Source organism: Monodelphis domestica, chromosome 5 (genome assembly GCF_027887165.1).
Source record: "Monodelphis domestica isolate mMonDom1 chromosome 5, mMonDom1.pri, whole genome shotgun sequence".
In the NCBI taxonomy this organism is placed as follows: Eukaryota; Metazoa; Chordata; class Mammalia; order Didelphimorphia; family Didelphidae; genus Monodelphis; species Monodelphis domestica.
The window spans coordinates 301442601-301466653 of NC_077231.1; the positions used below are offsets into that span (position 1 = coordinate 301442601).

The 24053-nt window shown below is 35.9% G+C and overlaps 1 protein-coding gene across 1 annotated transcript in view; it reads left to right on the forward strand.

Annotated features, from left to right (window-relative positions):
* ZCWPW2 (zinc finger CW-type and PWWP domain containing 2) overlaps window positions 1-24053 on the forward strand; it is a 335386-nt gene that overhangs the window by 285827 nt on the left and 25506 nt on the right. Inside the window, exons 6-7 of the mRNA XM_007505209.3 lie at window positions 3184-3242; window positions 4202-4269. Coding sequence (XP_007505271.2) covers window positions 3184-3242; window positions 4202-4269 — 127 coding nt within the window. The remainder of the gene's footprint in view (window positions 1-3183; window positions 3243-4201; window positions 4270-24053) is intronic.

The window sequence follows — 24053 nt, forward strand, 5'->3', positions numbered from 1 at the left end:
TGGGAGCTCTTGAATTTGGCTATTACATTCCTGGGGATTGTCTTTTGACAATTTAATGTAGGGGGTGATCTATGGATTATTTCAATTTCTATTTTGCCCTGTTCAAGAACATCAGGGAAATTTTCTTGGATAATTTTTTGTAATGTAATGTCAAGGCTTTTATTTTTTTCCAGGCTTTAAGGTAGACCAATAAATCTCTAAGTGTCTCTCTTGGATCTGTTTTCCAGGTCAGTTGTCTTTTTCCATGAGATATTTGATGTTTTCCTTCTATTTTTTGATTTTGCTATTAATTCTTGCTATCTTGAGAGATAATTAACTTCTACTTGCCCAAATCTAGTCTTTAAAGACTGATTTTCAATGGAAATATGTTTTGAACAATGATACATATAAAGCTCAGGGGAATTGTTCATTGATTCCATGAGGGGGGAGAAAGGAAGAGAGAGAAAGAACATGCATTTTGGAAGCATGGAAAAATATTCTAAATTAATTAGTTACATAAATGAATTAAAAAATAAAGACTGATTTTTAGCTATTATTTTATATATTTCCTTTCTGGTTTGGTCTATCCTGCTTTTTATGGCTTTCAGAAGGTTAATTCTGGTTGCCAATTTGAGTTCTATTCCTATTTTTCCATGTTGACTATTTTGTCTTTTAAGCTGTTATTTTCTTTTTGTATTACTTTCATTTCTTTTTCCCCTTTTTCTTCTATCTTTCTTACTTGGTTCTTGAATTCTTTTCTGAGTCCCTGGAGAGACTGTTGAACAATTTGCATTTTTTTGGAAATTTTAGCTTTGTTTAATTATTTGTCACTTTCTGCTATTGTTTCTGTATTTTGCTCTTTTTCAACAAAGAAATTATCCAGGGTCAAAAGCATTTTTTGTTTTAACTTATTTCTTTGGTTACTTGTGGATTGTGTTCCTTGCTTTGTTGATGGGCATTGCTTTCTTAGCTTCTGTCTTGTAGGGTTTTGCCTTGGTAGTATCTTCCCTTCCCAGTCAGAAGCCTGAGAGAGAAGGGAAGACAGCTATGTGATGTTCTTTGTATAGCATGCTTTAAAATTTTTTTCCCTGAGGCTATTTTTCCAGTCCCTACAGCCTCTGCTGTGGCCAGCCTTTTTCTGCCCCATCTCTGTGTTCTTCAACCCTGGGTCCAAAGTCTCATTGCCAAGGCCTTGCCCTGTCCTCAGGGTTTAGTCTGTGGTACTTTCAGCTATTCCCTGAGATTTTAGAGATTGCTTTGGCCCTCACTTTGACCCTAGCATGGTAGGTTGTGTGGGGAAGGAGTGATCAGCTTGCACTTTGATAAGTGCAGTTTTCCCCCCTTATAGTATAGAAATCCTCAAACATTGTCTACCTTTAAGGCTGTGTCCAGTGGGAGAGCCCCTTTACTGGTCTGATTTTGATTTCTGTCCTTTTGAGTCACTTTGTAATGATTGGTTGGAAGGAGATTCAGAGAACTCCTACTACTCCGCCATCATCTTAGCCCTTCCTCCAGGAAAGGCTTTATGAAGGAGGCAAGATATTTAACCAAGTCTTGATAGATGAATAATATTTTTGTAGGCTGAGTTCTGGGGAATAGGAAAGACATCCTATAAGTGAGATACATCATAAATCTAAGCTCTGAAGAATGAAAGTAGAATTCAGGGGAAGATGAAATTTCAAGGTTTAGAAGTACAGTCCAAGTCATGATCAATAGAAAAGAGAAAGGGGAGGAGGATTTTCTAAAGACAATGATACGTAAACACAAGGACCTCACTAAGTATGATTTTTTTAAAGTTATATACAAAACATGGGAGCAAGTACAAGTAACAGAATGATTAAAAAATTCTGACATAGCTCCAGAAGAACTTCTAGGAGTGCTAAAGCTCAAAACAACCTGAGATTGGTGATAATAGTTAAGATGAACACAAAGAATTGTTCAGTGCAGAAGAAAAAGGAAGACGCCAGCAATACTGCAGTTGGATTGTGGCTCTGAGAAGACAGAATGGTAATGAGTGACTTTGGAAAGAAAGGGAGCTTTGCTTAACTCTTGTGTTTGTTTTTAATGGAAAAGAACAGAAGAGAAATGGCTCAGGTAAGCAAGGATATAGCTAGAGGGTCTTTTATTGCCCTTGAGGAATTCAAGTCATTTGTCAAATTGCTGAATCATTGCTAGTGATATTGGAAAAATCATGGAGAACCAAAGAAGTCTTACTGTGGGACTGGAAAAAAGACATTTTTTTTAAATTAGTAAACAGAAGACAGTAGAGCTGTCCACTACTGTGTAAGGCAAGGGTCTTCCATCATTTTTGACCTCAGTATACATTTCACACTTAAAATTACTGAGTACCTCAAAGAGCTTTTGTTTATTGAGGCTATATGTATAGAATTTTATAATGTTAAAATTTTAAAGTGATAAAAATTTAAACATTAATTCATTAAAATAAAATAATAAAACTATTTTATGTAAATATAATTGACCTTTTAAATGAAAAATACAATTTAAAACATAGGGAAAAGAATGATATTTTATATTTTTGCAAGTGTAAATCACAAATTGGTTTCACATCAGTGAGAAAATCAAAACATTTTTTCCAAGATGAACCATGAGATTCAAAAAAGCATATTCAAAATTTTAACTATTTCAGCCCCACTTGTGCTTATTGTCAAGCATTTACATAAAGATAGAAGACTTTCTTCAGTGATTAGTTGGTGCTAATAATACATGAAGACAAGCAAAACAGCAAACTCAACCATGTCTGTAGATTCATCCACCTGTAAGGCCAAAGTAAAATTTTGCAGTTAGATACTAACTTATTCTTGATGTTTGCAATTAGATCTACTTTTAGATTATGTAGCTTTAGGAAAAGTACTGTATAGTTGGGAGAGAATGAGAAGAAACAGGCAAATAATATTTTATTATTATAATGAAACTAATTTGACCTTGTAGTCCTACAAAGCTCCCTGGATCACATTTTAGGAATTGTAGCACCAGAGAATCTGACTTCAATCCTTCTCAAAAGTGTCAACATATATTAGAGGGATCTTTGTGAGGTACTGAGAAAAGGAAAGAGTGGTCAAGAATAGTGTATGCAAAATGAACAACTTTTCAATAATATTATTATTAATTTTTTATTTGAACTAAGCTTTAAGAATTAATCATTTTAAAGAAATTAAACCAAAATTTATTGATTTTGTCTTATAGATGAAAAGCTCCAAAAATGATAATAAATACAAAAAGTATGGTTTTAGAAAAAATAAAAGGTATGTATTAAAATATAAACACATTATAATGAATTTGAAAACTGCATGTACAGAAACTACATTTTTATATTTTTCATTCTATTTGCAATTGTAGTAAAACTTGTTTACAATATTTTCTAAAGAGCAAATAAATGAAATAATCACAGACAGATTGATAACAGTCTTAAAAATGTAATGGGGGTCTATGCAACTCACTGCTTATATAGCAGAACTTTCAAAAATAAATGTCAAGTGTTGAAAAATGCAAATTACATGGCTCAGCACAGGTTTAATCCTACAAATAAAGAATGCAACCTTGAAACAGGTCTTGAAAAATTAGTGAGCTCCCTGTTTCTGCCAAGGCAGCTCTCAATATCTCAGTTTTAGAAGAGAGGGCTGAGGGTGTAGCTTTTTTCTGACTGTTCAGGTGTGGTGAACAATCTAACTGTAACTCTAGTCCCAGATGGGATAGATGTAATTCCATTACACATCTGCTAGATCCTGATTTACAGCAAGCAGCAGCAAGCAGCAAACTCTCTCTCTTATCTTATGCCTTAGATTCCCAGAAGCCCTGAGAATTACTCAGGAAAACCTTTAGTATGTAGAGCAGAGCCACTGGATACTTCTTGAGGAAGCCTCCAGAAACTTTTGCAGCTTCAGCTTGTCCTGAAGGAGGAATAGTAGGGCTAGGCTATGACTAAAACCTTTAGTCATAAAATTTCTTATTAGTGTTGTTCCAAAAGGAAAAACATTATCTAGTCTGCTAAGACAGAGTATCCAGTAAGTAGAAACAAATATGAACAGGGCCTTTTCAGAAACAAATAGCATCTGTAGAATATTCCTAATGACACAATTCAGAAAAAACACTTCTAGGGAGAAAATGGACTGTTTTCACAATCTATAATTACAATGAAATATACATGAATCCTAATTTAAGTATGTGATTGTTTGAAAGAAATGTTTCAAATTATTTTTTACAGGAAAGGACTCTTCAAATACTCTTTTGAAATAGTCTGTTCAGATGATGCCTTATTAAAGGAAAACATGGGTATGTGAAAACTTACAATGGTCTTAGTTCTGCTACTTAAATTTTATTGGTAAAATTGGCATCCATTTCTTTGCAGGGAAAAAAAAAAACAACCTTCCAACAAATAGTATTTTATATACCCATTTGCTTACCAACCTTACGCCCTACCCATAATGGTCTTTTGGGCCTAGTTCTTTTTTTTTTTTAACATTATTTTATTTGGTCATTTACAAACATTATTCATTGGAAACAATGATCATTTTCTTCCCCCTCCCCCCCCCCCAACCCTCCACCAACCCTTCCCTAGCAGAGGCGCGATTTGTCTGGGTATCACATGTGTTCTTGCATTTCCAAATGATTGATCTCTGCTCTCCCTAGTTTGTTAATATAAGCATTCAGGGATATGAATTTGCCTCTGATTACCGCTTTGGCTGCATCCCAGAAGGTTTGAAAGGATGTCTCGCCATTGTCATTTTCCTTGATGAAATTGTTAATTGTTTCTATGATTTCTTCTCTAACTAAACGATTTTGGAGTATCATATTGTTTAATTTCCAATTAGTTTTTGACTTGGTTTTCCACGTACCATTACTGAACATTATTTTTATTGCCTTGTGATCTGAAAAGGCTGCATTTATTATTTCTGCTTTTCTGCATTTGTATGTCATGTTTCTGTGACCTTGTGTATGGTCAATCTTTGTGAATGTGCCATGTGGTGCTGAGAAGAAGGTGTATTCCTTTTTGTCCCTATTTATTTTTTTCCATATGTCTATTAACTCTATTTTTTCTAAGATTTAATTCACTTCTTTTACCTCTTTCTTATTTATTTTTTGATTTGTTTTATCTAAATTTGATAATGGTTGGTTCAAATCTCCCACTAATATGGTTTTACTGTTTATATCTTCCTTCAATCCTCATAGTTTCTCCATTAGAAATTTGGATGCTATATTATTTGGTGCATACATGTTGATTAGTGGTATTTCCTCATTATCTAAAGTCCCTTTTAAGAAAATATTATTTCCTTCCCTATCCCTTTTAATCAGGTCTATTTTTGCTTTGGCTTTATCAGATAAGATATTATGATTGCAACTCCTGCCTTCTTTCTGTCAGTTGAGGCCCAGAAGGTCTTACTCCATCCTTTAATTCTGACCTTTTGGGTGTCTACCCACCTCATGTGTGTTTCTTGAAGACAACATATGGTAGGGCTTTGGATTCTAATCCATTCTGCTATTTGTCTACGTTTTATGGGTGAGTTTATCCCATTCACGTTCAAAGTTATGATTGTCACTTGTGGACTCCCTGGCATTTTGATATCCTTCCTTAATTCTAACCTTTCTTCTTTAGCTCTAATCTTTAAATCCAGTGATTTACTTTAAATCAGTCCTCCTTCTCCCCTCCCTTGATATATTTCCCTTTCTAGACCCCCCCTTTTTCCCTTCCCCTCCCCCTCTCCTTCCCTCCCTTTTTGTGTTCCCTCCTCCCCCTTCCCCCCTTGGTTTTCCCTTCTCCCTACCCTTGTTGGGTAAGATAGAATTCAAGATCCCAATGGATCTGGATGTTCTTCCCTCTCAGAGTTGATTTCCCTGAGAGTGAGGTTTAAGTAAAAACTCTCTCCCTCCCCTTCTTGTAGGAGTTTTCTTCCCCTCCCCTTCCCATGTGAATCTTTGTGTGAGAAAGATTATTCTATTTGGTTTTTCTTTTCCCCCTATTTACATATTACATTTTCCACACACACACACACACACACACACACACACACACACACACACACACATATATATATATATATATATATATATATATTGATATAAATGTAGTCCTTATAGAAGAGAGTTTGAGTAAAAGAAAAGATAACACTTTTCTCCTTTTCCCTTTCCTTCATATTTACCTTTTTAGGTGTTCCATGTTCTTTGTTTTTTGATATCGAACTTTCCACAGAGCTCTGGTCTTTTCTTTGCAAAAACTTGGACATCTTCTATTTTGTTGAATGCCCATACTTTCCCTTGGAAGTATACAGTCAGTTTTGCTGGATAGCTGATTCTTGGTTGAAGACCCAGCTCTCTTGCCTTTCTGAAGATCATGTTCCATGCCTTACGATCATTCAGAGTAGAAATTGCAAGGTCTTGTGTGACCCTGATTGGCATTCCTTTATATCTAAATTGTCTTTTTCTGGCTTCTTGTAGGATTTTTTCTTTTGCTTGAAAGCTTTGGAATTTGGCAATTACATTCCTGGGAGTTGTCTTTTGGGGATTTAGTGTAGAGGGTGTTCTGAGAGCTCTTTCAATGCCTGTATTGCCTCCTTGTTCTAGAATCTCTGGGCAATTTTCTTTGATTATATCTTGTATTACGATGTCGAGTTTGCTGTTTATTTCTGGCTTTTCTGGTAGTCCAATTATTCTCAAATTATCTCTTCTCCCTCTATTTTCCAAGTCTGTCACCTTGTCAGTGAGATATTTTATGTTCTCTTTTAATTTCTTGGTCTTTTTGGCTTTGCTTTATTGATTCTTCCTCTTTTTCAAGATCATTGTCTTCCAGTTGCCTGATTCTGACCTTTAAAGCCTGGTTTTCCTTTTCAGTTTGGTCAAACCGGTTTTGTAGTTGCGTGAATTCCTTTTGCATTATTTCCCACTTTTCCTGCCAGAAGGCTTCCATCTTTTTTATCATTTCTGATTCAAATACTTCAAGAGTTTGTGGAGAATTTCCATTTCCTTTGGAAGGTTTCAGAGCTTTTGCTTGTGTTTCCTCTTCTATCTCCTCTGTATTTTGTATTTTTGCTCCATAAAATGTGCCCAAAGTTGCCCCCTTCTTCTTGTTTTTCTTGGTGTTTTGAGGCTTTTGTGCTTCTGTGCTGTTTTCCATCTCTATCTGTATGGGGAAGACTAGCTCTTCTTATATCTGTCTGGTGTTCAGAGGCTTTAGCCCCAGGCAAATTGTCCATTCTCCACAGCTGTTCTGTCTTTCCGGGGAAGCCAGGAATTTGCTGGTGTTTGGGGTGTTACTACTTTCCTCAGTTCCCTCCCAATGCTTCTCCGTTGCCTTACTTCCACGCTCTGAGCCTGGCTTGGCACTGTCTGCTAGGTATTTCAGTGCTTTTGCTGGACCGTGCACTCTGAAGGGGAAGGGGCCATGGCTTCCCAGAGCTCTGAGGGCTCCTGATAGGATTAACTTCAGCTGGGTTAGGCTGAGTGTGCCCTGATGCAGGGACCTTCCATGAGACTCAGATGGAAGGATCCAGCCAGGGGGCTACAGACTCCCCCCCCCCATCTCTCTCTGTTTCCCTGCCTTCTGTGTTAGGTGCTCCCACAACTGGCTCAGGTTGTTTTCCAAATGCGGCCTTCAGAATGGCCGGCCCTGAGGTCCTTTTGCCCTCCCTGACGTTCCCACTGCTGCCTCAGTCTCAGTGCTCTGGGTTGAGGGGGATGGGTCCTGGGACCTTCCTTCTGCCTACCCCTTAGATCCAAGTGATCTAGGGTACTAGCTTTTGGGGGGCCGTACCTTTTGATCCAGGTCCAGGAGGAGGGTTACCGGGGTCTATCCTGTTGTTCATTTTGAATTTCAGTGCCCTAGGAGCATACAGTTTGAGATTGGTAAGGAAGGGTTTTCGGAGATCTGAACTTTAGCTCTGTCTAAGCTGCCATCTTGACTGGAAGTCTGGGCCTAGTTCTTAACAGAAGGTTGGCTATTTTGAGCATTGACTTTGGAAAAGGTACTGGGTTAGAATTCCATTTTTGCCTTGGAATTATATATTAATGTTTCTTCTCTGTTGTCTTCTGGTTTCTTCCTTAATACATTATATTTTTCCTACATTGATAAGTATTAGAATAGGGTGGTTTGGATTTCTTTGTTTTGTCACTTTAGAATAAAGAATTAGTCTAATAAGAGCTTGACAACAGCATTCCTGGAGGTAATACCCCTCAGAATTGGAGAACTGTGAGGGTACAGTATATAGAGCTGGAAAGACTTTTAGAGGTCATCAAGGTTGAATTTAGAGATGAAGAAATTAAAACTTAGAGAGGGACTTGCTTACTTAGGACAAGATGTAAGTATCAATATGAGAATCAAACTTGGAACCCTTTCTGGAGCTGATGTTCAAGATAATTAACCTTGTATTAATTCAGCACTTCATTCTAAACTCATGCCAAAGGGAAAAGGCTCCGACAGAGGTTTCAAAATGTTCTCCATCTATTGTCTCATTTTGTTATCATCCCAAAGCTATGAGGAAGTGCTTGCTATGAGTCTTAATCACATTGGATAAAGAGAAATGACTGATCAGTCAGCCAGGAAGTAGAAAGGAAAAGAGGAACATAACACAGTTGACTGGGTTATTTGGTAAAAGCTGGAATGAGTGGTATAATACCAAGGCCACTGGTTAAGAGCAAAGTATAGCTTGAACCCTTCAAAAACCATTCACCTCCCTCATATAGGCAGTCTTAGAGGACAAGCAAGTGTGACTTTTGACAGGACTTCTGCAGATTTCAAATGTGTGATATGTCTTTAAGAACTATACAAGCCTTAAAATTTGTTAGTTTTTAAAAACAGTTCAATTTATGGGCTTGTCCTTGATTCATTTTCAAGCCACCTCCCATCTATCAAGTGCTTCTTATCTGCAAGTAGTTGCTAAATGAAAGGACAAAACTGAAATAACTCCTGTCCTTAAGGAGTCTCCATTATGCTAATAGAATGCAAGCTTCTTGAGGGCACAAATTGTTTTTCTTTGTATTTGTATGCCCAATGAGTAGTATAGACCTGGCACATCATAAGTGCATAATAAATGCTTGTTAACTTGACTTTTCTAAAGCGTTTTTTATGTCATCTTTGTATGAATAAAGCTAAAAGCCTCTTTGCATTGTGAGGATATTGTGTCTTTAATCACTTAAAGGAAATAAATTTGTAAAAATCTATAGATATGCATTGAAAAAGTTCAGAAGACTGACTTATGAGAGAAACAGTGAGTTATTTCTTCTCAAAAATGAAGAAAAATGCTGCTAGCACCAACAAAGTATCCTGATTTATTTTACTTAGGTTGATTTCAAAAGGCCAGATATGGATTTTCACTATGAGATACTTTTTACCTTCGCAGAGTAATAGAGCTACAATAATGCTACCATTTTACACTTCACAATAAATTGAAACAAGTCAGTGAAACTACAGGATAATCAGTATTGATGGAAGATGATTGGGCACACAATCAACAAAGGCATTCATTCTTTTTCCATACCCAGAGGCTATCATTGACCAATTTTGCTAGCCCAGTCTGTAGATCATTGGCAATAATAACATATATTCTTTGGGCATTATTTTGAGCTCTATCTACTGAGGGAGTACTGCAGGAAGTCAGAGAAGAAATGGTCTCATTGTCATGGAAGCAGTATCTTATCTTTATAGATTAGGTATTACCAATATTAATTCATTATTTAATTCATGACCTGGTATTTTACTTTGGCCAAAAGAAATAACTGAGTTTTGTAGTGATTAAAATAGTGGAAGACTTAAATTGTAGTAGATATAAGAGTAGATGAGTAAATTGTGACCACAGAAAATATGTTTTTCTGCAAGACACTGCACTACAGTGTCTTGTTTTTAATTCAATATATAAGGTGGTCGCCAGGGAAAAATTCCCAATTATTAAAATATACCCAAGTCAACTGGGTTTTATAGAGATTTTAATTAATACAAATGAGGAATTAAGAAAGAGAGAGAGAGAGAGAAAGGAAATAATGAGAAAAGGGCTATACTAGCCTAGGCCTGCATGAGCCAGCCTAGGAAGAGAGGGATCAGTCTGTCTTTTATCACTCACCACAAGATCTGTCCAAGCAAGGATTCAGAGGGACCGAGTCTCCTCAGAGGGAGTTCCAGCCAGAGTCAGTCTCCCTCAGACTGTCCTCAAGAGACTGTCTTTCAAGATACTGTTTTTCGCTCTCAGATTTTCATCTCCTTATAAAGGGAATTTTCTCCTATGTCACTTCCCCTAAGTTCTCCCATCTACCAATCACAGTAGACATTTTTCAAAGGACAGACCATTCTTAGTTCACACCTAAGAAGACTAATCTTTTGAGTAATTCACACCTGAGTAGACTAGAATCTCTGAGTAAGTTCTCACCTCTTTGCTCCTTGTAAGTTCACAAGTTGCCTGACCTTTATAGGTACTTAGCACCCTTTTGTATTATATCCAAATATAGGTACAGCTTAAGAACTTTTTGTCTTATTATAAGTATGGGTTTAAGTACTTTTCATTGTTCAGCAAAGAGTTTAAAACTTTATCTTCCCCTAAGGCATGCTTAAGTATGGTGAAGTAGAGGTCTCACATTCCTGATCAAGTACCTTCACTGCCCAAATGAGAAATGGTCCCAATGGGGAATGGTCTTAACCCAACCCCATGAAGTAGGGTCTGGGAATTTCTCCAAGGTTTACAATCCAACCTTATGAAGTAGGATCTGAGAATTTTTAAGTTTCACAGTTTCTACTGTTTATATATAAAAGAATTAGCCCAAAATGTCATTTATCACTGCAGTTGCATTCACTATCATCACTAAGTTGACTTTTGATTTTCTAATCTAAGAAATTTAAAAATGCTTGAATCAGTATCTTTTTTGCTTTTCTAAGCATTTCAAGGTCTTATTGTTTATTGCTTTGGGTACTAATCCAACATGCTTGCAAACAGTATGATTTAATATATGATCCACAAGAGTTACTATTTTGAACATACCTGGTGGCCCACCTAGTGATGAGATTCTCCAAATAGAGCTGGCCTGGTCTTTAGACAGCAGAAATATAATTCACATACTATAACAACATGCAATCCTTTCAGTTTTTGTATTCATACTTGAAGCCTTCTGTCTTTGTGGAACCTTCCAAAGCTTGTCATCTATTTCCACAGACTTTGAGAACAAACCAAATCAATAAATAAACATTCATTAAGTGCCTACTATGGCATTGTGCTAAGCACCAGGATACAATAAAGGAGCAAAAGATGGTCCCTGCTATAAAGGAGTCTACAATCGTATGAAGGAGACAACATGCAAACAAAATACAAAACAAGTTACATATAGAATGAATAGGAAAAATTAACAGAGGGAAGCATCAGGATTTAGAAAGGTTGGACAAGACTTCCAGTTAAATATGGTATGTTTTGTTGGAACTTAAAGAAAGCTAAGGAAATCAGTAGGTGAAGTTGAAGAAAGAGACTATTCCAGACATGGGGGACAGACAGAAAAAATGCCCGGAGCTAAAGGACTGAGTATCTTATTTATGGAACAGCCAGGAAGCCAGTGTCACTGGATTTAAGAATATGTTGCAGGAAGTAAGGTATAAGAAGACTGGAGAGGTAGGAGAAGTTCAAGTAATGAGGGACTTCAAATTCCAAACAGTGTTTTGCATATCATCCTGGAGGTAATAAGGAACCACTGGAATTTATTGAGTAGGGAGTGGCATGATTAGATCTGAGCTTTAAGAAAATCACTTTAGTGACTAGAGAATGGTTGGGAAGCAAAGATCCCTTCCATATCATAATGAAGTACCATCAGTTGAATACCCAAGTGGTCTTATCTACAGTCTCTCCAGATCTATCTTGTGAATACTGCATTAAGTGGTCTTAGCACCAACTCTAGAGCACAAAGTATGTAAGCAAGTAGATTTTATGTTTAAATGCATGTTCATATTTTCTTTTGTGGGCCAAAGAAAAGGTCTAAAATCTTATTGTAAATTACAGAAATTGTAATCTTGATCAGACATTATTTCCTTCTCCCCCTGGAAGGGAATGAAACTATCACTAATTCTAAAGGCAGGAGCAGAGCTCTTCCTATTGAGGTGTTTTTCAATTGGATTACAGGCAGAGAAATGCTTTTGCTTTCAATGGTAACAAGAGCTGTTGAAAGTTGGAGCTGGAATGGTGGAGCAAGAATGCTAGACAAATGGGTAGAACACAAACATATTCTGAAAGGATTAATACTAGGGTGTTAAGGAAACAGCTTGAGAAACATAGGCTGAATCTCTCTATCCAAACCCTTGATGAGTAGTGTGATTGACCTGTTTCTCTCCAAGAGTATGAAAAAAATATGCTTCAACTCTTTGCCCCTTCCCTTGCTTCTACATTTTCCTATCAATGACAAATACTCCATACTTTTTTTCCAGTAAGTCTTTTTTTTAAATGTCTTAATTTGTTTCTTTGAAAGTATCTTACTCTTGAAACAAAAATAGGGGAACTTATAATTTCTTCATCATACACATTTCTATATTAATCATATACAAGGAAGATGCCAGTGACTAACTAGGAAAACATGGTATTAAGATAGGACAATGATTTGAACCTAGCTATAAAATAGCTAGGATGTTTAGAGGCAGCATGCAAAGTAGAGAGAATTTTAATTTTTAAATTAATAATATTTTATAAACTTCTCAAAAAGTAGAATCAAAATTTATCCTGGGTTTTCTACCCTCCAGGCTAATATTTATGAGCTAAACTTGGAAAGGATATATGGCATTCAAGTGGATCAAGATGTGTATCCACTCTCCTCTTCCCGCATTATTTTTCCCTCCAGCATGTCTAATGGACTGAGAGAGTGGTAACCAGGAGGCGAAAGGAAAGGCATGGGTTGGAAGGTGTGACCAACTTCTACATTTCAATAGTGGAGACTACTCTTTCACCTATCTTGATTTCACAATCAATTTCGCCAGTCAGTGCCTCCAAGTGGCTACTGAAATCAGGGATCACCCTGAAAATATTACTGACATGACCATATTATTAATAGTTATATGATTTAATGTTATATGGGATTTTGTGTGTTTTAAAAATCATTACATTTAAAATATTCTAGCATATACACTTCCTTTGATTCTAATATCTTAATTCTTATCTGTAATAAAAGCAAACCAATATTTCTGGAAATAAATAGCTTGTTCCTAATTTGATTTTTTTTTAATGGGAAAATTTTTTTTCAAATATTTCACCAAAATATGATTTGGGGTTTTGGTTTTATTTTTATTTTTTGAAAATTTTATTTAATCAATTTTTTTAAAAAAAACCCTTACCTTCTGTCTTGGAATCAGTACTGTGTTTTGGTTTTCCAAGGCAAAAGAGTGGTAAGGGCTAGGCAATGGGGGTCAAGTGACTTGCCCAGGGTCACAAAGCTGGGAAGTGTCTGAGGCCAAATTTGAACCTAGGACCTCCCATCTCTAGGCCTGACTCTCAATCCACTGAGCTACCCAGCTGCCCCCTTAATTAGTCAATTTAGAATATTTTTCCTTGTTTACAAGAATCATGTTCTTTCCCTCCCCTTCAAATCCTCTCCTGTAGCTGTGAGATTTAAAATGGTTGAGGTCTTAAACTGTAGTGAGTTAAAATGGTGGAAGATATAAATTGTGATAGATATAAGAGAGGGTGAGTAAATTTGACCACAGAAATATGTTTCACTACAGTGTCTTGGTTTTTAAATAAAATATAAGGTGGTTGCCAGGGAAATATTCCCAATTATTTAAATACCCATGTCAATTGGGTTTTATAGAGATTTTAATTAACAATACAATGAGTAATCAAAGAAAGAGAGAGAGAGTAAGAAAGGAATAAGTATGAAGGGCCTCAAGCCAATATGGCTTAGACCTGAGTCTTAAGAGAGAAATCAGTCAGTTTTTTTAACACTCACCACAAGGTCTGACTAAACAAGGATTTTAGTGACATCAGGTCAGCTCCATCTCAGCTGACTTCACCAGAGAGCCTTCCAGCCAGAGACTGTTCCAAAGGGCCTCTCTCCAGAGCCTCCATAGGGACAGAGTCCCCTTAGAGGAGCTCCAGCAAGACCTCCTTAGAGATTGTCCTCCAAGAGCTTCCCTTCTCCAGAGCCTCTCTCAAGAGATTCTTCCCAAGCTGTCCTCATCAGAGATCCTCCAAAAGGAATTCTCCAAAAGGAACCTCAAGAGATTCTGCTTTTTCTTATATAGGGGTTTTTCTCCCATGTCACCTCCCCGAAGTCCCTACATCTACCAATCACTGTAGACGCTTTCCAAAGGACTGCCCATCTGAATTCCTGCTAAGTAGACAAATCTCCTCAGTAAGTCTGAACCAGTGAAAACACAGCTGAGTCAACTAATATCATTAAGACAAAACTTGCCTGACCCTTTTAGGTACCTAGCATCTCATTGTATCAATTCTAAAAACAGGCCTGGCTCAAAGAACTCCTTGCCCCACCATAAGCATGGATCCAAGTACTTTCTTTGTTTAGCAAGGAGTTTTTTTCCCCTAAAGCAGTCTTAAGTACGGTTGGAGTAGAGGTCCTCCCATTTCTGATCCTGGCGAGTTCTCACATCAAAATGGGGAATGTTTCTCAGTAGGGAATTTGTTCCAATTAAGAATTCCCTGATGGGGAAATTTTTAACATTCACAAGTCTGAGAGATTTCAAGATTTACATAGCCAATGCTCAGTTCCACTGGATTTTACATTTTTCCTTGATCAAAGCCTATTTCCATATTATTAATGTTTGGACTAAGGTGATCATTTAGAGTCTATATCCCCAGTCATATCCCCATTGATCCATGTGATCAAGCAGTTGTTTTTCTTCTGAATTTCTACTCCCACAGTTTTTCTTCTAATGTGGGTAGCATTCTTTCTCACAAGTCTCTCTAAATTTGGATCATTGCATTGCTACTAATAGAGAAGTACATTACATTCAATTGTACCACAGTGTATCAGTCTCTGTGTACAATGTTCTCCTGGTTCTGCTCCTTTCTCTCTGCATCAATTCCTGGAGGTCATTGCAGTTCATTATTCCTTTGAGCACCAAAATATACCACAATTTGTTCAGCCATTCCCCAACTGGAGAGCATCCTCTCATTTTCCAATTTTTTTTTTTGCCAACACAAAGAACACAGCTATGAATATTATTGTACAGGTCTTTTACCTTATTATCTCTTTGGGGTACAAACCTAGCAGGGCTATGGCTGGATTTCAAAGGGCAGACAGTCTTTTATCGCCCTTTGGGCATAATTCCAAATTACTCTCCAGAATGGTTGGATCAATTCACAACTCCACCAGCAATGCATTAATGTCCCAATTTTGCCATATCCCCTCCAACATTCATTACTTTCCTTTGCTGTCATGTTAGCCAATCTGCTAGGTGTGAGGTGGTACCTCAGAGTTGTTTTGATTTGCATCTTTCTGATTAGAAGAGATTTAGAACAGTTTTTTTTTAATGTGCTTATTAATAGTTTTGATTTCTTTTATCTGAAAATTGCCTATTCATGTCCCTTGCCTATTTATCAATTGAGGAATGACTTGAATGTTTTTTACAATTGATTTAGATCTTTATAAATTTGAGTAATTAGATCTTTATCAGAAGTTTTTGTTATGAAGATTTTTTCCCAATTTGTTGCTTCCCTTCAAATTTTGGTTGCATTGGTTTTGTTTGTATGGGGTTTTGGTTTTAAATGATTACTTTATTACAAAAATGAATAATATGGAAATGGGTTTTGAGTGATAATTCTTGTATAACCAAGAGGAATTGCTTGTCAACTCTGGGAGAGAGGAATGAAGAGGGGAGGGAGACAATGTGAATCATTTAACCATGGGAAAAATTAAAAAGAAATAAAATAATAATAAAAATAAATATGTCACCAAAACCTTTATCAAACTTGACACATTCAAAATTTAAAGTTTTCTGCATGGAACCTATTGTTAACTACCAATAGAAATTAGTAGAAATTAGTTAAATTCAGATTCTGAGCTATTTTTCACTCAGTATAATGCCTTGTATATAGTCACACAAGAAATCTGTGATATTTAAGAAGGAAAGCATTTGGTCAAAATGGAGTAAACTTCTTTGAAAAATTTTCCTTTATAAACATAATCAAAATCTAAATGCCATATTTTAGAAAAAGTTGTTTTTCAGAGTAGGCAACCAAAGAAAAGTTTTGTATTTTCTAATTACTCTATATTTATATATCTATACATATCTACATATATAAATATATAAAATATCCTCAAATAACTAAATATCATTAAACTTTATGAGAAAAGAAAGATAAAGAAAATCACAGAGAAAAATGTTGAAAAGCTAGGACAGATACATTATCACAAATAGCTATTGTCTATAATTCAAACACTGTACCTTTGTACATTTCCACAGGACATCCAAATGCCTGGAAAACATCTCTCTAACAATTTTATTTTTTAAAAACTTATTTTATTTTGTTTTCCAATTGTTATTATTTTCTCTTTCCTACTTCATCTCCCCCAAAGGAAAAAAAATCTTATAACAAATATAAATAATGAAAATAAAAGGCCACATTGACCTCCAAAAAATATATGTTCCATTCTGCATCTTGGGCTCTTTACTATTTTGTCAGGAGATGGTAGTATACTTCATCATCAATCTTCTGGATCATGTTCACTCATTGCATTCAGAAGAATTCTTAAGTCTTTCAAAGTAGTTTATCTTTACAAAGTTAGTATAAAATTATTTTCCTAATTTTCACTTCACTTTTTACCAATTCATATCTTTCAAGTTCTACCTGGCCATTTCTTATAGAGTAATTATATTCTATTAACTAACATAGTAATTTGTTTTCATTTTCCAATTCATCACAATCTCCTTTCTTTTTAGTATTTTGCTGCTCCACGGAACTGTTATAAATATTTTTGTATACATAGGGCTTTTTTTGTCATTTATCTTTTTGGTGTAAAAGTCTAGTAGCAGTATTACTAAGTCAAATGGCAAGCACCATTAAATGACATTTGGGGAACAGATACAAACTGCTTTCCAGAATGGCTGGATCAATTCTCAACTCCATCAACAATTCATTAATCTCCCAACATTGCCACATCCCCACCAACATTCATTACTATCCTTTGCTGTTATGTTAGCCAATATGGTAGGTGTGAGGTAGTACCTCAAAGTTGTTTTGATTTGCATCTCTCTGATTAGAAGAGATTTAGAACAGTTTTTTTTTTTATGTGCCTATTAATAGTTTTGATTTCTCTATCTGAAAATTGCCCATTCATGTCCCTTGCCCATTTATCAGTTGGGGAATGGCTTGATTTTTTGTACAATTGATTTAGCCCTTTGTAAATTTGAGTAATTAGACCTTTGTCAGAGGTTTTTGTTATGAAGATTTTCCCCAATTTGTTGCTTCCCTTCTAGTTTTGTTTGCATTGGTTTTGTTTGTACAAAAATTTTTAAATTTAATGTAATCAAAATTATTGATTTTACATTTTGTTTTTTTTCTAATTCTTGCTTGTTCTTAAAATATTTTCTTTCCCAATGATCTGACATATATACTATTCTGTGTTCACCTGATTTACTTATAATTTCCTTCTTTATATTCAGGTTATTCACCCACTCTGAGTTTATCTTGGTGTAGGGTGTGAAATGTTGATCCAACCCCAATCTCTCCCATACTGTCTTCCAATTTTCCCAGCAGTGTTTATCAATTAGTGGATTTTTGTCTCCAAATCTGGGATCTTTGGAATTACCATACCAGTGGTTCTCAACCTTTCTAATGCTGTGACCCCGCAATACAGTTCCTCATATTGCAGTGACCCCAAACCAAAAAAAAATTATTTTGGTGGCTACTTCAAAACTGTAATTTTGCTACAGTTATGATTCGTAATTTAAATACCTGATATGCATTATGTATTCTCATTGCTAAAAATTGAGAGGTTGAAAACCGCTGCCATAGACTGTCTTGCCGAGGTCACTTACCCCCAATCTATTCCACTGATCCTTCTTTCTGTCTCTTAGCCAGTACTATATGGTTTTGAAAACAACTGCTTTATATTATAGTTTGAGATCTGGTACTGCAAGGTCCCCTTCCTTTGCATTTTTTCTCATTATTTCCTTGGATATCCTTGATCTTTTGTTCTTCCAAATGAACTTTGTTGTGTTTTTTTCTAATTCAGTAAAAAAGTTTCTTGGTAGTACAATGGATATGACACTAAGTAAATTAATTTGGGTAGAATTGTCATTTTCATTATCTTAGCTCATCCAATCAATGAGCAATCAATGTTTTTCTAATTGTTTAGATCTAGTTTTAATTGTGTGAAGAGTGTTTTGTGGTTGTGTTCATATAGTTCCTGTGTTTGGCTTGGTGGATAGATTTCTAAGTATTTTATATTGTCTAGGGTGATTTTAAATGGAATTTCTCTTTCTAATTCTTGCTGCTGCGATGTATTGGAAATATATAGAAACACTGATGACTTCTGTGGGTTTATTTTTTATCTTGCAATGTTGCTAAAGTTGTTTATTATTTCTACTAGCTTTTTAGTTGATTCTCTAGGATTCTTTAAGTAGACCATCATATCCTCTGCAAAGAATGATAGTTTGGTTTCCTCATTGCCTATTTTAACACCTTCACTTCCTTTTTCTTCTCTAATTGCTACTGCTAGTGTTTTTAGTACAATGTTAAATATTAGAGGTGATAATGGGCATCCTTGTTTCACTCCTGATCTTATTGGGGAGGCTTCTAGTTTGTCACCATTGCAGATGTTTGCTATGGTTTTAGTTATATATTATTTATTATTTTTAGGAATGGTCCTTCTATTCCTATGCTTTCTGGTATTTTCAGTAGGAATAGGTGTTGTATTTTGTCAAAGGCTTTTTCTGCATCTATTGAGATAATCATGTGATTTTTGTTGATTTGCTTGTTAATATGATCAATTATGTGGGTGGTTTTCCTAATATTGAGCCATCCTTGCATTCCTGGTATGAATCCTACCTGATCATAATGAATAACCCTCGTGGTCACTTGCTGGAGTCTTTTTGCTAGTATCATATTTAAGATTTTTTGAATCTACATTCATTATGGAGATTGGTCTGTAGTTTTCTTTCTCTGTTTTTGATCTGGCTGGCTTTGGAATCAGCACCATATTTGTGTCATAAAAGGAATCTGGTAGAATCCCTTCTTTGCTTATTCTGTCAAATAGTTTGTAAAATATTGGGATTAGTTGTTCTTTGAATGTTTGATAGAATTCATTTGAGAATCCATCTAGTCCTGGGGATTTTTTCTTAGGGATTTCTTTGATAACTTATTCAATTTCCTTTTCTGATATGGCATTATTTAGGTATTCTATTTCTTCTTCTATTAATCTAAACAATTTATATTTTTGTAAATATTCATCCATATCACGTAGATTGCCATATTTATTGGTCATAATAGATTTTAATGATTGCCTTAATTTTCCTTTTAATTAGAGGTGAGATCTCCCTTTTCATCTTTAATATTTTTAATTTGGTTTTCTCTTTTCCTTTTTAAAATTAGATTGACCAGTACTTTGTCTATTTTATTTGTTTGTTCAAAGTACTAGGTTCTAGTCTTATTTATTAAATCAATAGTTCTTTGACTTTCAATTTTATTAATTTCTCCTTTTATTTTTAGGATCTCTAATTTAGTTTTCATCTGAGGATTTCTAATTTGTTCATTTTCTAGATTTTTTAAATTTGCATGCCTAATCCATTGACCTCTGCCCTCCTTAATTTGTTAATATATGAACTCAAGGATATAAATTTCCCCCTAAGTACTACTTTGGCTGAATACCATAGATTTTGAAAAGATGTCTCATCATTGTCATTTTCTTCAATGAAATAAATTGTTTCTATGATCTGTTCTTTAACTCACTGAATTTGGAGAATTATATTATTTAATTTCCAATTAATTTTTGATTTGCCTCTCCATGTACTTTTACTAATTATAATTTTTATTGCATTGTGCTCTGAAAAGGTTGCTTTTATTATTTCTTTTCTTTTGCAGTTGTTTGCAATGTTTTCAATCTTTGTGAATGTACCATGTGCTGCTGAAAAGATGGTGTATTTCTTTTTGTCCCTATTTATCTTTCTCCACATATCTACTAACTCTAATTTTTCTAAGATTTCATTCACTTCTCTTGCTTCTTCCTTATTTATTTTTTGTTTTGGTTTATCTAATTCTGATAGAGGAAGGTTCAGGTTTCTCACTAGTATTGTTTTTCTATCTATTTCATCCTTGAACTCCATTAGTTTATCCTTTAGAAATTTGGATGCTATGCTATTTGGTGCATACATTTTGAGTTCTGATATTTCCTTATTGTCTATACTGCCTTTTATGAGGATATAATTACCTTCCCTATCTCTTTTGACTAGATCTATTTTTACTTTGGCTTTGTCAGATGTCATGATTGAGATTCCTTCCTTCTTTTTCTCAGTTGATGCCCAATAAATTCTGCTCCTTCCACTTACCTTTACCCTGTCTGTATCTACCTTCTTCTTGTGAAGATTGCATTTGGCTTTCCTCTGATTGTAACAATGAAAGTACTTAGCTCTTCCTTGATTATGAAGATTAAATTATAATCCCGTCTATTTCTTGATTTAATCCCCCAAAATGTAAGCACAGTACTTCAAGTTGAATGGGAAGATCTGCCCATGATAGATCTAATCACCAAAGATGTAAGTATCCCACTTAATCACGAAGTGGGAGGTCTGTGAACCACGTGTGCTATAGTGGGTAATGAATTAGAATCAACTAACTGCCTTCTGGGCAGTATTAGAGCAGAGCATCAGCTATGATTGGTAGATGTGGAATTAGGGGAAGTGACTCAAGAATAAAGGTCTTTAAAAGAAAGAGAAGGGCCTGAATGAGGTTGGTTGCTGATGGTGGTCATTCTTCTGGGAGTTTGAAAGAGATACACTTGGAGTGGAGCCTGCTGGAGTTGAGGCTGATAAAGAATCTCTGGATTGAACTGACACATGGTGAGTGTAAAGGCTGACTTCCTTTCCTTGACCATCTGGAAGCTACAGACTCTGGGAAAGGCCCATTTTCTTGAGACTCCTTACCCTGGCTGGGGCCTCAGAATTGATACCTGGTTCTCTCTCTCTCTCTCTCTCTCTCTCTCTCTCTCTCTCTCTCTCTCTCTCTCTCTCTCTCTCTCTCTCTCTCTCTCTCTCTCTCTCTCTCTCTCTCTCTCTCTCCTTTTTCTTCTCTTTCTCTCTTCCTTAATATCTTCACTCTACTGTAAAATAAACTACCATAAATTCCATTTGAGTTTAGTAATTCATTTTTGGGATTTAGAAATTAAAAACCTGGCAACCAATTAAATATTCAGTCCAACCATAAAATTAACACTCATGTGTGTTTCTTGTAGACAACATATGGTAAGGTTTTGGTTTCTAATCCACTATGGTATTTGCTTGCATTTTATCGGTGAGTTCATTCCATTCACATTCAGAGTTGTGGTTACGAGCTTTGTAGTTCCCAACATTTTGATTTCCACTCCTAGCCCTGCCCTTTCCTCTTTCCCTATTTCCTTCTAAACAGTGCTTTGTTTTTAATCAGTCTCCCTCATTCCCACCCTTATTTTACTCCCCTTTCTACCCCACATTCATTCTTATTCCCCTCTTATTTTCTTTACAGTCTTTTTAAACTGCCCTCCTACCCTTTATCTCCCTTGTATTGCTTCCCTCCTCAAAAGTCTTCTACTTTTCTATAGGGCACAAATCGATACTCTGCCCCAATGAATTTGATTGTTCTTCCCTCTTTGAGTCAGTTTCAATGCACTTAAGAATTGAGTATTTCCTATCTCCAACCTCTTTACCCTTCCAGTGTATTGGTGTTCTTCCCCGCTTCCTTCGTTAGCTTCTTGATGACATAAATTTACCCCATTTTATTTCTTTTCCCCATTTCTCTTAGTATTAACCTCTTTTTAAACTTCCAGTTATATATACACATATATATTTATGCATGCATATATCTATTTACATATTTATGTCTTGTCATTTTATCCTATACAGTTTGTCACTGTTACCTCTGAGTATAGTTCTTTTAGCTACCTAGGTGACAATAATAATTTTTAAGAGTTACCAATATCCTCTTTTCTTGTAGGGGTACCAATCATTTTAACTGATGGTGTCCATTAAAAAAAGGGGTTTTTTTGCTTTGTTTTTTGCTTTTTTCCCCTTTCTTAATTACCTTTTGGTGGGTTCTGTGTTAGGGCATCAAATTTTCTGTTCAAGTCCAGTCTTTTTTTATGAATGCTTGGAATTCTTCTATTTTATTAAACGACCATACATTCCCTTACAAGAATATAGTCAGTTTTTCTGGGTAGTTGATTCTTGGTTATAGTCCTAGTTCCTTTGCTTTCCAGAATATCATATTCCATGCCTTCCGTCCTTCAGTGTAGATGCAGCCAGATCCTGTGTTATCCTAAGTGCAATTCCATGATATCTAAATGATTTCTTCTTAGCTTGAAATATTTTTTCCTTGTTCTGATAGTTCTTGAATTTGGCTGTAACATTCCTGGGTGTTGTCAGTTGGTGATTAAGTACAGGAGGTGATCTGTGGATTCTATCAATATCTACTTTTCCCTCTTGCTCTAGAATGTCAGGGAAGTTTTCTTGGATAACTTCCTATAGAATCATGTCCAGGCTTTTTCTTTTGTCATGGACTTCTGGTAGACCAATGATTCTTAAGTTGTTTCTCCTGGACCTATTTTCTAAAGCTTTGATTTTGTGGATGAGGGGCTTTCATATTTTCCTCAATTTTTTCATTCTTTTGATTTTCCTTTATAGTTTCCTGCTTCCTTGCTTCTAGTTGTTGTATTCTAGTTTTTAAAGACTGAATTTCATCCCTGGCTTTTTGGTCATCCTTTTCATTCTGGTCTGATTTTCTTTGGAGGCCATCTTTCATCTTCTTTGCCTCATCTTTCATCTCCTTTGCCTCATTTTCAAGCTGATTAATTTTCACTTTCAAGATGCTATTTTCTGCTTCCAGATGATTTATTTTGCTTTTTAAGTTCTTTTCCCAGTTCTCTTCAGCCTCTCTTAATTGTTTTTTGAATTGTATTTTGAGTTTTTTCAAAGCCTGTGTCCAATTTGCTGGAGTTTCTGTTTTTTGTTTTTGTTTTTTTTTTTTGCTTGCTATTTCTTGATCCTCTTATGTTTCATTTGCTCTTTGTTCATTGCCTGGATAGACGCTGTCAATTGTAACTTCTGTTTTCCTTTTCTGTTGTTTACTCATGCCACCCCCCTTCCCCCTGTCATTGCCTGTAGTCTTACTCCTCTCATTTTGTGCTGGATCTGTGAGTTTTGGCTGTTCTGCTATTTGGTCAAGTAATCTGATCTTCCCCAGCTCACAGCAGAAGCTAAGAAGTGTGAACTTTAGATTTACTCCACCCTGCTTCGTCTAACAAAACAGGAATGTCTACACCCCTACTTAAGGATTATGAATTGAGAAGGGTGGCCTATGACAGACATGTGCTAGGAAATGACAAATCAGAAACAACTTACAGACCCCTGGGCTGTCCTAAGTCAAGTTTAAGCTACCATTGGTGCATGTGAGATGCAGGAAAGTGATGTAAAACAGTCTGTATATTTCGTGTCACTTCCTCTCTGGGGCTCTTTTCACAGAGAGGTGGCTCTGGCGGCAGTGTGCTGAGTGTCTTGGCATCTTGGCATGGTGGCAGCTATTGTCTGGGTTTGGTGGTGAGAGTCCTTGATACACTACTGGGGGAAGCTTAGTAACCTAGTTCATATGAGGCATCTTCTCTGAGCTCTCTCGGAGTATAGGCTGATTCTTTTTTCCTTTACCTTCCAAAACACCATTCTCTTAGGAAAGCCTCTAATCTTCTGAAAAGACCTTGTGGTGAAGGTCTTTGAACTCCCCCTGGCACAGGCCAGGTGAGAGAAACCCTATACCCCTTCCCTCTCTCTTCTCCTTAATTCCTTCCCTAAGCTTCCCCCAGTAATGTATCAAGGACTCTCACTGCTAAACCCAGACAATGGTTAATTAAACCACCATAAAATTTCCAAACTTACCTGGGTATTTTATTTGGGATATTCCCTGGTGACCAATAAA